Consider the following 15,372-nt stretch of genomic DNA (forward strand, 5'->3'; position numbering starts at 1 on the left):
GAACAACAATATTCAGTCAGTTAACAATATTCATAAACTAAAATATATTGTAGGCCTGTTGTATGTAACCTACACTTACAAAAAATAAATGAATAAATAAAATAGTAACCTATAATACAATAATGAAATATGAATCAAGTTTTGGCTATTGTTTGTAATAGCCATCTATTATCTATCTTAGACTTTTAACAGAAATAAAGACCAAGTAGCGACAAGACTTGTGTCTTACAGGTGTTGTCTGAAAAATGTCCAAGCAAAGGCAAAAAAAGTTACAGAACAAAGTTATCTAGTACGTGTCTCAAACTACATGAAAAACACATTTCTGACCGACTCTGTGGTGACATGGTGAAGTGATATAAATACAGCAGGGCTATATTTACTCATATTCAGAGCGAGGGTGTCAGCATTCAATAGTAAGAGAATTAATCTGAAAACTCTGACTTGGATCTACGGGCTATTTAAGCAGTGCTAATCTGCTTTGCAGCACCTGTTAGGCTTTGCTGCTAACGTGGCGCCATGTGTGAGTGTGGAAGTGCTGTGAGAGAGAATGAGTAAGCCTTTAACTTACTTCTTTTAAATAATTTAAATAATTTAATCATCTCAGCCTCTTGAAAAAATAGCCTTTGAAAAAAGTAATAAAAAGAGAGCAACGGTTACTTTTTTAAGTGCGGAACTTGAAAGAATTTGCTAAAATATTAACAGGCCACGCACGTTTGTGTTAATATTCACCCCTCCTCCTTTAAGTAGGTATAAATTATTGTGACTTTATACTGCTTTAATATAAATTCACTATAATTTACAAGTTTCTTACTTTTTTAAACGACGCTATCAGTTTCCATTTTTTTCATGTCCATTTTTAGTGTATTTTATGAGTGGATTGATTGTGCAACCTTCACGCGTTTATGTGTAACTTTGCCCTTCACACTGCTTAAGCAACGTGACGAGCTTTTATTTTGAAGAGCCGGAAGTCCCAGTGTTTTGGTAACGGCAAGGAAGGACCTGTCATTTACCCTGGTCCAGCTAATTTCTAATCTAATCAGCTGTTTCCCGGCAAAAAAAACAGCACTAATTTAACAACAAATGTAACTGTTTGGACACAGAGACAAAATGGGATTCACACGGAGTCGCTTTCTTGGCGGTAAGCCGTCGAAAGCGCCGCTGCTGCTGCCTTTTCTGCTCACAGTCCTGCTCGTCGGGAGCCAAGGCGACGGCGGTGCGATGGACAACGGCGCAACTGAGAGGATAGCAGAGGAAAGCCACCGACAGGACAGTGCCTACCTACTGATATTCATAATGCTCTTGACGCTCACCATACTAACCATATGGCTTTTCAAACACCGCCGATTCAGGTTCCTGCACGAAACAGGGCTTGCCATGATCTATGGTAAGGACACCGAGCTAGCCCTCATATCAGTCCATTAAACGTAGCTTTAATGCTAGCTGAATAATCTGACAGGTAAATCTCACGTATCTTGGGCAGCATACTTCTAATCAGAGTGATATCCCTAATAAAAAACAGTTGCAACAGAATACACGATAATGGGTAGTGTATTGCAACAATAAATGGCAAACAAATGACTAGAGATGGGCCCTATAATTCCTATTTATAGCTATTAAATTATCCTTTCCTTTCAAAATAATAAAGTTCACTTCTGTAAGAATAATTCTCCTATCAGTATTGGTTGATTCAACAGTTTTAAATGCAATCTCAGCCTAATTTCCTCCTCAAATAATAGTTAACTTCAAATCCTGTGCTGCCTGTTCTGATTTCACTTGCTCTTTTCTCTTTTTCCACTTTCCCAAAGGACTGTTGGTGGGTGTGATCCTGCGGTTTGGCATCCACGCCCCCCAAAGCATGAGCGACGTGATTCTCAGCTGTGCCGTTAACGGCAGTCCTGCCACTCTCTTGGTCAATGTCAGCGGACGGTTCTATGAGTACACTCTGAAGGGGGAAGTCGGACAGGGCAAAGGTCACCAAGTGCAGGACGATGAGATGCTGAGAAAGGCAAGGGAACAGATGGTGGAGGGTTGAAGTATTGGCCGTTTAGTGTGCATGTCTCACACTAAACAGTCTGTTAAGCGAGATATGTATGTCTCATAATGTAATGAAAATGGATGGATGGCAATTAAGTGCCTAACTAATCTTACTGCTTTCCTCAGGTGACCTTTGACCCAGAGGTGTTTTTCAACATTTTGCTGCCTCCCATTATTTTCCATGCAGGTTACAGTCTGAAAAGGGTAAGAGTGTCAAAAGGTTTTATATAAAGATTTATGTAAGTATCTGTTATTAAATATATAGCTGTAAGGGTTTATATTTGTCTTTAATGTTTTCTTTTTAAGATTATTCATTTGTTTGTAGCCTCTTTCTTAAAATAAACACCTGCTCTCTGTCTTTCTCAGAGACACTTTTTCAGGAACATCGGTTCTATCCTCGCCTATGCTTTCATCGGAACAGTTATATCCTGCTTTGTTATTGGGTAAGTCAAGTAAACATCTCAGAAGTTAGCTCAGAATAGGCCAGAAAATAATGCCATGCAACGATAATATTGACAATAGTAACTTAGATTTATATAGCTGGTTCCAAGGTTTGTGTAGCGGAGGAAAAGGTCAGATAAATACTGGGAAGCAAGAGCATGTAGGCAAGGAGATAGATCTTTTAGGAAATATGAGACTTTCCCAGGAGCTGGTGTGGGTGATGTGTTACTGGGACTTTGTACAAGTAAGAACTCTAGGAGCTGATTTCTGAAGATACAGTAGTCCAGGCGGGAGGTGATGAAAGCATGAATGAGGGTTTTAGCTGCAAAGTCTGAGAGTACTGGCCACAGTCTGGAGATGTTCTTCAGGTGGTAGATGGCAAATTCAGAGATGGATTTAATATATGATGTGAATGAGAGGGTGGAGTCCAGGATCACATCCAGGTTGCAGACCTCTGAAGATGGTGAGGGTGAGAGAGAGTATCCACCCACCTTAAGGTGCAGATCGGCCCAGTACATACCACACTGCAGACCTTGCATTCCTACATGTGATCAGATTATTGCTGAATAGTAGTGGTTTGAGTGTTTGTTTGTTTTTTTCTCTCCTAGACTGATCATGTATGGCTTTGTGTCCTTCATGAAAGTCGTGGGGCAGCTTGGTGGAGATTTTTACTTTACTGATTGCCTCTTCTTTGGGGCCATCGTTTCAGCAACAGATCCTGGTAGGTACCCACATCCAAAATTAACAGAGAAGATAAGCATCTGATTCCATTTTCAATAGCTTTCCTGTTATTAATTAGATGTTTTATACTCTTTATTTTCTGTCTCAGTGACAGTCCTCGCCATCTTCAATGAGCTAAAGGTAGACGTGGACCTCTACGCTTTACTGTTTGGGGAGAGCGTCCTCAACGATGCCGTCGCCATCGTCCTCTCCTCGTACGTATTACTGACGCACTGAAGCATCGGTGCCACATTAACGAACAATTTTTAATGCCCGCCACAAAACAATAAGTGCTTTTTAAGAGATATTAGTTGATATAATTGGTGCAATGTTTCTTTCTGAAGCTGTAGCAGTTTAGGCTCAATCAGCTGGGGCTTTTTGCTAAAGTAATTACATTTTGGTGAACAATTCAGCTCAAACTGTTGGAACCTGAGTTAAATCTGAGTTAAATAAATTTTTATGCAGAAGAAAAACTGTTAATTTTGTGTTTGATTCCTTCAGTTGGGCTCCCAATAGTGCCAGTTTTTTCATATTCATTACAGACAGAAAGAACAGATACAGTTGTAATTATAATTTCTAGTTCTTTTCTAATTAGTCCCATAAAACCTGTGCTTGCATTGAGCTAACTGTGGCAGAAATGGCTTTTTTGTATTGTACACGCATTAATCATACTAACATCAGTCCCTGTCATTTCACTGCTTACCTGTCTCCACCCATCTGTGTCATTCATCGCCTTGCCCGTACGTACGTACGTATGTATGTAGTGTTCTCCTCCGCTTCGAAAAGCTGGGAAGGCATGGTGCTGGAGCTGTGCGCTCCGCAAGAAACGAGAGCTCACTGTTACCTGAGGTGTCCGAGGAATGGCTGGGAGAAAACCAGACAGTGACTCCTCGGTGGGTGGGTTGGTCAGGGGGACTGCGTGGTTTTTGCTTTTGTTAATATTTTAGAACCTCAGACATTAGAAGGTAGGCTTCAGGATCATCCTTCATCACCCTCCCTTTCATTCCTGAGACGCTGCAGCCCTTTCATATCCATTCCTACTTTGATTTTTGATTTTTAGATCACCCACCATTTCTAGAATCACCAGGAAACCCTTTATTCTTATGAAGTTTTTAGTCATTTAGGCTCATTAAAGGTTATTGCAGAATATTAACCTGATAGAGTTCAAATGAAGCATGCAAGACCTTTTATTTTTTCATTTATGACTGTAAAACCCAACTCCACATATTTGACGTCTTTGCAGATATGTCCAAATCATAACAAAGTTCATCTGAATTAATGATGAGACTGGTAAGAGAAGCCATTCTTGGAGTTGGGTTGCTGCATTTGTGATTTCATTCCTGACGCTATTTTGTGAGCATGTGTTTGACCAGCTTCCCTTTCCTTAGTGAGGCCTTTTTTGTAGTAAAGCCCCACTTCCTTTTTTCTTCTAAATGGTTTTGCGTGCATGCTCTCTGTCTTCCCTGCAGTTCCATTGTGGCGTACCAGCCTGCAGGCGACAACAGCCACAGCTTTGAGGCCATGGCCATGTTGAAGTCCTTCGGCGTCTTTCTGGGCGTCTTCAGCGGCTCTTTTGCTCTCGGTGTTGTTACAGGAGTTGTGACCGCCCTCATATCCTTTCACTTGTTTCTTACCATGACATATTTTACATCTACATTCACAGGTGTGTGCAAGAGGTAAATGAATAACGATACAGTTTCTCCCTGTTTCCAGTGTATTAAAGTTGCCACGCCTCCTTGTTTGGTCCCTTAACTTTCCATCACGTCACCAAGTTTACTAAGCTGCGGGACTTCCCCTTGTTGGAGACGGCGCTCTTTTTCCTGATGTCCTGGAGCACCTTTCTCTTGGCGGAGGCCTGCGGGTTCACAGGTAGACCTGCAACAAAGTCTCCTGCATGCAGTTGTAACAACACTGCCTTCCGTATTTGATTAGCAGCTGCAGCAGTGTGGGAGATAGTGGTTTCACCTTGTGAGTTTGTGCGTGTGTATGTGCACAGGCTTGGTGACACATGCTTTCACTGGAAACTACCCTGAAGGAGTCATTTAAGTGCTCTGTGGAGGCACAGAGTCTGTCAGCTTATCTGTGTGTTTCTTAGGTATTTCTCTGTGTAGTATTTTGCAAAGATCAGTCAGGTCTGAGAAGTCATTGGTCTTCACAAGAAGACATCTGATATCGATCTTGTGTTAGTCTGAAGCTTCATTTAAAACACAGTTGCTGGTCTACTAAGTAAAACTGACTGTTTTACTGTCTTTTCTGGGGAGCGTGTGGCATGCTGCAATATGATGGATTTGAAGGAATTTTATCACTTGCTGTTCAAGCATTTGCATTAACAACAAAAGGTTACAAATATTTGGACACTAATAATAACATTTAGAAGTTTTGTTCTCCTAAACAGGAAGATTTAGATAAGGACACAGGCTTTGTTTGCCTTCTCATGGTGCCAGTTATCCAGTGTCTAACTGGAGAATTCATTTTTGTCCTGTCAAATGACAAAACAGCAGCAACAACAATGTCTATTTAGTCTGTCTCTCAGTAGATTCCTACCCATCTGTGCTGACTGTGGCTCTCAGCTCAGTTCTCTCGATAGTGAGTAAAAATAAATATATACAGTAAGTAAAATAAATGCCCAGTTTTCTAAAACTGCAACTTACTGCGGACAGTTTGTGGGCTTAAGATACAATTACTGATGAAGAAACATGTCAACAAATACACGATACACACACACACACACACACACACACACACACACACACACACACACACAGTGCTTGGTAATCGTTGGATTTTCATCTCTGGGTTTGACTGACAGTAGCAGAACCGCAGAATCTCACCAAGCTTATAATAATAATGGATTGGATTTATATAGCGCTTTTCAAGGCACCCAAAGCGCTTTACAATACCACTATTTATTCACTCTCACATTCACACACTGGTGGAGGCAAGCTACGGTTGTAGCCACAGCTTCCCTGGGGCAGACTGACAGAAGCGAGGCTGCTATATCGCGCCATCGGCCCCTCTGGCCAGCACCAGTTGGCGGTAGGGTAAAGTGTCTTGCCCAAGGACACAACGACCAGGACAGAGAGCCCAGGGATCAAACCGGCAACCTTCCGGTTACAGATGCGATTCCCAACCCCCTGAGCCACGGTCGCCCCCAATTATCGACCTACCGATTGCTGATGTGGGATGACTGTGTGTTCTTTCAGGTGTCGTTGCTGTGCTGTTCTGTGGGATCACTCAGGCCCACTACACCTACAATAATCTCTCACCAGACTCTCAAGACAGGACCAAACAGGTGAAATGCAGTATAACTTATATAATGTGCTTGATCCCATTGTTTTAAATTCATTTTCAAGCAGCAGTTGTTGCTGCGCTGTTGCATTTAAAGATCTGGTTTGCAAAGAATTACATCTGTGAAATATCTTGAAAGGAAGGATGACTTACAGCTTCTCTGCTTCTTGGGCATTAGCGCAAGCTTGGTTATACTTTTTGCCAAATTTGCAGAAAGTTCTGAGAAATCCACGAGCTGCTATCATTTATTCACAGAAACAGTGAGCTGATGGAGCTGATGTGGCCGACTGCTCCGTGTCCTGCAAACTCAAAGCTCTGTCTTCTGTTGAAGCTAGGACATCACAAAGCTGCACGTTCTTATCAACTAAATGTTAATAACCAGTTACTACAATCATCAGTATCAGTTCATGATAACGCAGGATGTTTGTGGATATGAGTTTATCATAGTTATGTGTTTCTGATGAGTTAAAGGTGATATGACACGCAGAAACTTGTGGTCACCTGACTCAAAAGCAGCACTGAGATAGAGATATGACAAAAAAAGTGTCTAAGAAGCAAATGTGGGAAATGGCTTTCAAGTGTCTGAAAACCAGCTTAAAATATTTATGTCGGCTTTGAAATGTTTAGTTTGCGCTGGTAAGGCACAGCTTTTACTTTGAAGGTCTCTTTTAACGACTGCACGGGCAGCAGCTGCAAAGTATTTGCAGAAAATCTGCATCTTCCATGCAAACTACAGTGAACTGCGCGAATCTGTCCAGAGCGAGCACAAGGAGGTTTTTGGTGCCAACAACCTCCATTAATCATTCGCCAACTGGACAGTGAGTACATATTTTCCCTAGTGACTAAAGGTTGCCAGTGGGTCACCAACCAACCTATAGTCCTGCGTGACTAGGCCTAGGGGAAGACATGTCCAAAACATCAGATGATTCGCAACTACATGCACACTCTCATGCACAGTCAAAGTTAATTAAAAGCTGACGCTTCATTGTAGTGTGCGAGCTGGAAGAATGTTTATGAGGGGAGTCTGTAATACAGGTTATTGATTTTCACTGCATTCTGTCACTGACAAGCATGTTCTGTTGGTGTAGTGGTTAACATGTTTGATTGGCAAGCCCCTGCAGAACAGGCGCATCAAATGTAGCTTCATTAGAAAATGTGACAAGCATTTTTTAAATGACCTCTCCCGAACTCTGGGTCTTACAGAGTCGTCATTGGTCATTGGTCATATGGTGCGCAAGAATATTTTGGAAATTTTTAACTGTTTCAAATAGAAGGAAGTGTAAAAACTGGGGAAGTAGCATATATAAATGAAATTCAATATCCGCTTTTCTCATCCCCTTCAGTTGTTTGAGCTGCTGAACTTCCTGGCAGAGAACTTTATCTTCTCCTACATGGGTCTGACGCTCTTCTCCTTCCAGTCGCACGTCTTCAACCCTCTCTTCATTGTCGGAGCCTTTGTATCCTTTACTCTGCTGGTGGTTAAGGAGTCAGTGGCTCTGCGGTGCATCAGGATATAGGATAAAAACCTTTTGTTTCATGTGCCTTGAAAAATATTTGATATATATTTATACCATTACAATTGAACATCTATTTCATGTTTAACCAAGGCCAAAAATAACATCACGGACACAAGCAAATCAGCATATCAAAGCTTAGTCACCGCCGAGCTGGTGTTTACGTCTACGTGTGATTATTTTCCATTCCAGTGTTAGAGTTCCTGTGTTGTGTCCTTGACCTTCCTGTGCTGTGTAGGTGGCAGTGTTTCTGGGCAGGGCTGCAAACATCTACCCTCTGTCCTTCCTCCTCAACCTGGGCCGCAAGAACAAGATCGGATACAACTTTCAGCACGTTATGATGTTTGCAGGTACATTAGCATAAAGCTGTTTATCAGGCTTGGACTCAAACCATGTTTCTCCTCTTAAACCTTCAGTTATATATGTCAACGGTTCATTAAGTACGCTGAGAAAACTTTTGGAACTGCTCGTTAGCATTGCTACATATACCAGCAGTCGGAGAAGCAAAAACACCCACACCATCGCACAGCACATGAGCTTGCCAGGAAATAACTGAAGTAGTTAAGCCAAGAACAGGATGCATTTATTATTAACTTTTATTAAGTTAATAATAAACAGACAAAAGGCACGCTGCCGCACTTTAATGGGGAATGCGCACAGGAAGAGACCAGCAAAGAGGAACGTTAATAAAGTTCAGTGACTTGTAGAGCTGTTATAGTTAATATTCATTAGGTGTGGTTTCAGTTTGAGTGTCAAGGCTGTGATGGTTTGCACATGTGCAGAGGAGCAATGGTGGATATATTGGACAAAGCTATGTTAAAGATGGGGCTTCCAGACTTCAAGACAATGTAGTGAAGGAGGACACAGAGAGGGTTGATGTGACAGAGGGGGATGCTAGAGATAGGGAGAGGCAACTAGTGTGCGGTGGCAACCCCTAAAAAGAAGGAGGATTTTTCATTTGTTTCCACAGTGGGTGTACATGTTTCAGTTTTGATTTTATCGTCTAGAAGAATTCAGTTGAAGTTTCATTTTCATTAGTCTGAGTGGGAGTTGTGTATTTTATTAGCATATTGTTGGTGAAAGTTCAAAGGGTAAACGGCTCACATTCACAGAGAGGCTGTAGTTATTTACACCAAAGCCTCTTTAGACTTAATGAAAGTGACAAAGACTGAAACCAAACTTTTTTTAATACTTGACGTCGGTCACCTGCACATCTGGAGCCTGAAATGTCCACCTTCAACCAACGATCAGCTACACATCACTTAATATGTGAAAGATGCTCTGGTTTTTCCAGTTGTTTTCACACTACAGGGCACCTGCTTTGTTTCCCGCAGACTTAACCTAAACCTGACCGCGAACGGTCTTCTCAGAATGACTTGCATTCTTTGGACTTGCTTTCTTATTTGCTTACATATGCCTATGTATCCACAACATGAGCAATAATTAATAAAACGTTTTCACCCATCCTTGTTTTATTTTTCGTCTCCTCTAGGTCTGCGTGGGGCGATGACCTTTGCACTTTCCATTCGAGACACAGCGACTTACGCCCGTCAGATGATGTTTTCAACCACGCTCCTGATCGTTTTCTTCACTGTGTGGATCTGTGGTGGTGGCACCACACCCATGCTATCTTTCATGAGCATACCGTAAGCCGGCCTCCGTGTATCTTACTGTTTGTGCTGCATCACCTCCGCTGAACTTTGTCAAAGTACATGTTTTTGTTTTGTTTTGTTTTTTTAGGGTGGGTGTGGACTCTGATCAAGACAACGCTGTGAGTTGGTGTTGAGCGCCGTATTAATTTGTCTGATTTTGTGATGAAATAAAAATGCACGCCATGTCATTATCATCCTTCTGCTGAACAGAATTCAGGCGCGTTGGATGGGTCACAGCGGAGGAGCACCAAACACGAGAGCGCCTGGCCTTTTAGGATATGGTACAACTTTGACCACAAGTATCCTTTCAGCCTGATGCGTTCACCTGTGGCCACCAGAGGGCGCTCTTTACAAACTTCTAGCACGTAACAACACAGGAGGTTCAGAGATAGAGTGATGATATTTATTTTACTATGTTTTATATCGTGCTTTTCACAAAGGTGTTTGTAAAATGTTAAACCTTTTACTTGAACATTTCAGCTAAAAAATGATAGTAAACCATAAAATGTGTTTTAAGTTTCACAGTGATGTTGTGAAACAGAAATATTCCTTTACTTGCTGCGGTTGAAAACCTGGTTGAGTCATTATTGTTACAGCTGAACCAGACTGCTTTAAAATGGTTATATTGTGCACTCCTTGACACGAGCTTGTTCACCAGCTACCTGAAACCTCTCCTGACACACAGCGGTCCGCCTCTCACTGCTACTCTGCCTGCATGCTGCGGACCACTGGCTCGATGCCTCACCAGCCCACAGGCCTATGAGGTTTGGACATGAAAAAGAATTATGAGTTATTCAGATTTACAGGACTGTAAAAGTCTTCAGCCACCTCTCATTTATTTATATTTTCCTTCTAAGGAGCCAGGCTTTCTTGTAACTTTTTTTTTTCTTTGAAGTGCTCTTTGAGAAAATAGTTCTCCAGACTTTCTGAAGGCTTCTCAAAGTTTTTCTTTTGACATTGGCTGCTTTTTCACTCCCTTTTTTCCAATGAAGTCCATGTTCCTGACCATTTTCAGAGGAATGTTTTTATAGTTGTTCTTTGTTTTTTTTTTTAGTACACTTAAAAATTATCTATGAATTATTCAAGCAGAACAAACTTACCTAAACTAAGAAAACTTGGCAAACAAAAAGATTTTAAATTGTATCTTTAGGCAGTCTGTCACAAAAAACACTATTTGTTCCCTTTTTTTTTTTTTTTTTTAGTTTAATCTATAGAAAAAGCCATGTGACAGGAATAAACTAGTATTTCTGTGCCATGTCCTTTAAAAAATATCAGAGGATACTGAAAATTTGAGGATTAAAGAAGAAGCGTTAACTCTAAAAGAAACATCTAAAGCAGATGCGTAGTATCTGATAATCATTTTTAGGACATAGAAAAGAAATCAATAAAGACCTGACTCAGGACCTGAGACATCCATCTGGACCTTCATTTGATCATTGAAGGCTCATCAGTAATGGTCTCAGTGGAAGGGTGCCTGACAAGAAGCCCTTCTTAAGGAAGAGTGACAAGGAGAAAAGGCTGAGTTATGCCAATTACACAAGAACTGGACTCAAAATCAGTGGCAACAGCTCTGATGGAGTGAGGAACCCAAGTTTGCAAACTTCTGTTTTAACAATGTGTATAGAGGAGGTCAGGAGACGGGTACAACAGTGAGTGCTTACGGCCGTCTTTAAAGCACGGTGGAGGCTCTGTCATGGTTTGGGGCTACATTTCAGCCAGTGGTGTTGGGGATCTTATCAAAATTGATTGATTGAATTATGAAAGCAGGTCAGATTTTGATCTACGGGCAACAACTTCATTTGTCAGCATGACAATGATCCCAAACGCACTGCCAATGGAGTAAAAAAACACAATAAAACACTTTCAGTCATGGATTGGCCTCCCCAGAGCCCAGACCTCAACATTATTGAAGCCGTGTGGGATCATGTTGTCCTTCAGGAAGCCTGGAGAACTGTTCCTAAAGACTATAAAGAAATAACAGGAAAGCTTCTTAGAGTTCAGGCTGTGTTGAAGAATAAAGGTGGTCACACCAAATATTGACTTACTCACTTACTTTACTTCACGCACTTTGTTTCCATGCATGTTTTCACATGTTTCAGTAAATCGCTGCACCTATTTCCCATTTTCCCAACAAAACATAAAGAAATAAGGCATGACTCACGACTTTTGCACAGTACTGTACATGCAAACTTACTCATACTGATCGAGGATAATTCTTAATTTTGATTAAGTTTCGTGTGGAAGCATTCACGGCCGCCTCTTCTCTTCCCACTCGCCAGAATGAAGGTCAGCTCCATGACGACGACTCTGACTTCATCCTGAACGATGCCAGCGTGAGCTCCATGTACGCCGACGTCACCGTCAGCACGGACGCGTCCGGATCCCGCACCGTCAACCCCAAGCACTCCTCGACCGCCCGCGCCGGGGGTGGTGTAGGTTCTTTCGATGAAGGTCTGGATCACGAGCTCTCCGTGGCAGAACACGAAGTGGCGATCCGGGGAACGCGGCTGGTCTTGCCCATGGATGACCCCGTGGAGGCCCCGACTACCGTCACCCTGCCTCCACCACCCTCCCCCCCGCGCTCTGAACCTCACAGGCACAGACTGTAAGAAAGCTGCCGCTCTGAGGACACAGTTTGTTGTTTCCAACTTAAAATAAAAAAATACACACCATACATACGACTGATCAAAATAATGACATATTTAAAAAAACAAAACAAATGAATTCTTCGGGATTTTCAATCAGAAAGCACAGATTGATTTTCTCACCACCAATCCATCTAACATGCAGTTTTAAAATAGTTTGAGCTTGATTTAAGTCGGGATAACTGTGACACTGAATGTGACGTGAGGGACTTTTAAATCAAGAGCTTCTCGATTTTATAGGTTACATTTCACCCCGTATGAGGAGGCTTCATTTGCTCCTGTGTTTATCCCACACTGGTGATATGGCAGCGCTCTCTATAAACCTAGCTGTATACACAGTTCACATTTTTCCAGCTCCTTTTGTGTGTTTCTACCTAAAGATAAGCACCACGCATAACACTGAAGGGCGTTAAAGCCCATCTACACTACAGTTTGGTAACTAATCCCACTAACATATCCACAGACTGGCTCACTTTAACACTAGTTATTGTTCCCAGAGTTCATCAGCAGTTCAAGCATGTGATTAGGAGATTATCAAAGGAGGAAGCAAACAAAGACCTGAGCAGAACAAACAGGCAGGTACTGATTAAAGAGAACGAACTGCATCCACACCAGTGCCCAGGAGCATCTCCACCATCTTAGATTTTAGCACTGCCTCTAAATCAGTCTGTTTACGGTTTGATTTATTTATTTAACATTGATTTCTTTAACAAAATGATTTATTTATATGCTGATTCATTTAGTTTATTTATTATCTATTTATTTGTATTTTTGTGTAAGATTTCTTTTTGGTGAAAGGCTCCTATTGCGACTTTTTTCCGAGGGGTGGAGGGCGTAATAGCGCTACAGATTTCTTCACAGGTGGAGGCGATTATTCCTTCCTGGACTGTATGCATGTTTAAAAAAATGTCTCCTTTCTGTACTGTAGCAGAAGCTGTAACTTTATATTTGGAAACTAGAGCTTCCCTGTGTGTGTATTTTACGTGTGTGTGTGTGTGTGTGTGTGTGTGTGTGTGTGTGTGTGTGGCAGTCTGGCCAAGTATACTGATGTGGTTATTAGGGCTAATATTAGTTTATTTCTCGATTTTCTGCCTCCATCTGGTTGAGTTTAAAAAAACAAAACAAGCTTCTATGTGTTTGTGATGTCTCATCAAAGAAAACTGACAGCTGGCTGAACTGTTATGAATTAAAGTGCCTATTCAGAAGCTCATTTACTTAATGTAGATTTGTACATATTTTGATTTGCTAACATGCAGTAAGGTGATTTTTTATTTTATTTTTTAATTTAATTTAATTTTTTTGTATGATGTAAAATCTTTTCGACTGATTAGGCCATTCATTGACTGCCTGTGGTGTAACTCAGTACATTCGGTCCTAAAGAGCCCAAAAGAGTGCAAATGATATAATAAATAATGTTGTGCTTGCATTAATGGATAGAAACACACATATTTTTCAAACGTAGGCATTCTGTGATCAAAGTTCCTAAGTGAAATTTATCAAAACGCTTATGTGACATGTGAAAATGAAGTAACAATGAGCGGATTCTGAATGTTGAGGGGACGTTACTCGAGCTCCCGGATGGTGTTGTTCCCTTATTTGGGAACCAGGCTCATCAAATATGTTCTGACCTCACTGGGAGATGTCTCCTCAGATAATCCACACCCTTGTTTGTGCTCACCAGGCACGTCTCACATAGCTACAACTATTTTGATGCCTAAAGAGAAAGTCGGTCAAAATTAGACCTCGTAAAAAAAATACATGGGTTTTAATTGTGCCGAGCTCCAAATGTGTTGTCTTTTTGATCTTCGAGCAGTATTGAGGTTTGAGATTCTTACACAAATGTGGACATGCACCTCTTTGAATATTTGAAATATAAAAATTTGCTTGTGGAAACTGTGTATGTGATTGTTACACCTGCAATGGGTTGATAAGTGGATGTTTTAAAAAATGTTGGAGATTATAATTTCAGATGAAATTAATTTTTTCCCTGTTTAGTCCTAAAGTTATTAACAACAGTGTGTTTTCAGTCTGACAACTTGTGAGTTCTACTGAAATTAAATAAAAATACTTTTAGTGATATTAAATGGAATAGATTTTTCTGCTTTTATATACACACACACACACACACACACACACACAGTCATGTGAAAACTTTGTTTTTCACATGACTGTGTGCAGTCCTGTTACTGAGTACTTGGAACCACCTTTAGCACCAATAATTTGAAGTAATTGTTTTCATTCTCTCACGTCACTGTGGAGGAATTCTGGCTCGCTCTTCTTTACAATGGTGCTTCAGTTCATTGGGATTTTTGGGAGCATTCATTTATGCACAGCTCTCTTTATGCACAGCATTTCAATCAGGTGGGGCTTTGACTGGGCCATTCCAGCCCTGAATCTTTTCTTTTCCAGTCATTTTGCTGTAGATTTGTTGGTGTGCTTGGATCTTTTTCTTATTGCTTGACCCAGCTTGGCCCAAGCTTTAGCGGTCAGACAGATGGCCTCTCATCTGGCATACAGAGGAGTTCATGGTTGACCTCAAGGTGCTAGAGCCTGTGGCTAAAGCAAGCACAGATTGTTACCCCTGAGCAGTGCCTGGCTGCTACTTACTTTTCAAATTTCTATGGAAGCAGGAAGGCTGTTCTTAGTTTTTCCACAGCATTTCTGTTCACATGACTGATGTACAGTATATATGTGCATGTAGCAAGATTTATATTCTCAGTCCTCAGCTATATGAAGAGCAGGATGGGACACCAAGTATGTTTAATATATATATATATATATTTACAATTGCAGTAAGCATCTTCATGAGTGATTAAGTGTAGCTTGCACGAAGTCTTTAAAGGACAAATCAAAATGAGATGATTGAGAAATTGTATCTTTTTGATCTTTACAGTGTGTTTAGATTATGTTTATAGAGCTGAAACCAAGTTTTTGTGTGTGTTGCAAAATCTATGTAGCGTGGCTATGTAACTCTCACTTATCACTGTCCTTTAAAAAAAAGCATGTAATGTACTGAGTTCCTGACGAGCTCCGTGTGTCGTTCGGCTGTGGAGTATTTGAAATAAAAATCTCTACCAT

The 15,372-nt window shown here is 41.0% G+C and overlaps 1 protein-coding gene across 1 annotated transcript; it reads left to right on the forward strand.

Annotated features, from left to right (window-relative positions):
- Positions 1 to 949: 949 nt before the first annotated feature.
- On the forward strand, positions 950 to 14,273 carry LOC101474292 (sodium/hydrogen exchanger 6). Its single transcript, XM_012918908.4, has 16 exons — positions 950 to 1,384; positions 1,806 to 2,005; positions 2,161 to 2,238; positions 2,401 to 2,477; positions 3,084 to 3,196; positions 3,305 to 3,410; positions 4,665 to 4,806; positions 4,959 to 5,064; positions 6,399 to 6,487; positions 7,827 to 7,940; positions 8,236 to 8,347; positions 9,490 to 9,643; positions 9,738 to 9,768; positions 9,860 to 9,948; positions 10,308 to 10,413; positions 11,929 to 14,273. The coding sequence occupies exons 1-16, from the start codon at positions 1,108 to 1,110 to the stop codon at positions 12,256 to 12,258; spliced, it is 2,124 nt and encodes a 707-aa protein (XP_012774362.2). The 5' UTR covers positions 950 to 1,107; the 3' UTR covers positions 12,259 to 14,273.
- The last annotated feature ends 1,099 nt before the right edge of the window (positions 14,274 to 15,372 follow it).

Source organism: Maylandia zebra, linkage group LG10, assembly GCF_041146795.1.
Source record: "Maylandia zebra isolate NMK-2024a linkage group LG10, Mzebra_GT3a, whole genome shotgun sequence".
NCBI lineage: Eukaryota > Metazoa > Chordata > Actinopteri > Cichliformes > Cichlidae > Maylandia > Maylandia zebra.

Bases quoted from the DNA above. Each gene is read 5' to 3' on its own strand.
- LOC101474292 (XM_012918908.4), top strand. From the start codon at position 1,108: ATGGGATTCACACGGAGTCGCTTTCTTGGCGGTAAGCCGTCGAAAGCG. The intron at 4,807-4,958 runs ATATCCTTTCAC...ACTTTCCATCAC, and splicing joins CAGGAGTTGTGACCGCCCTC to GTCACCAAGTTTACTAAGCT. The intron at 8,348-9,489 runs GTACATTAGCAT...CGTCTCCTCTAG, and splicing joins GCACGTTATGATGTTTGCAG to GTCTGCGTGGGGCGATGACC.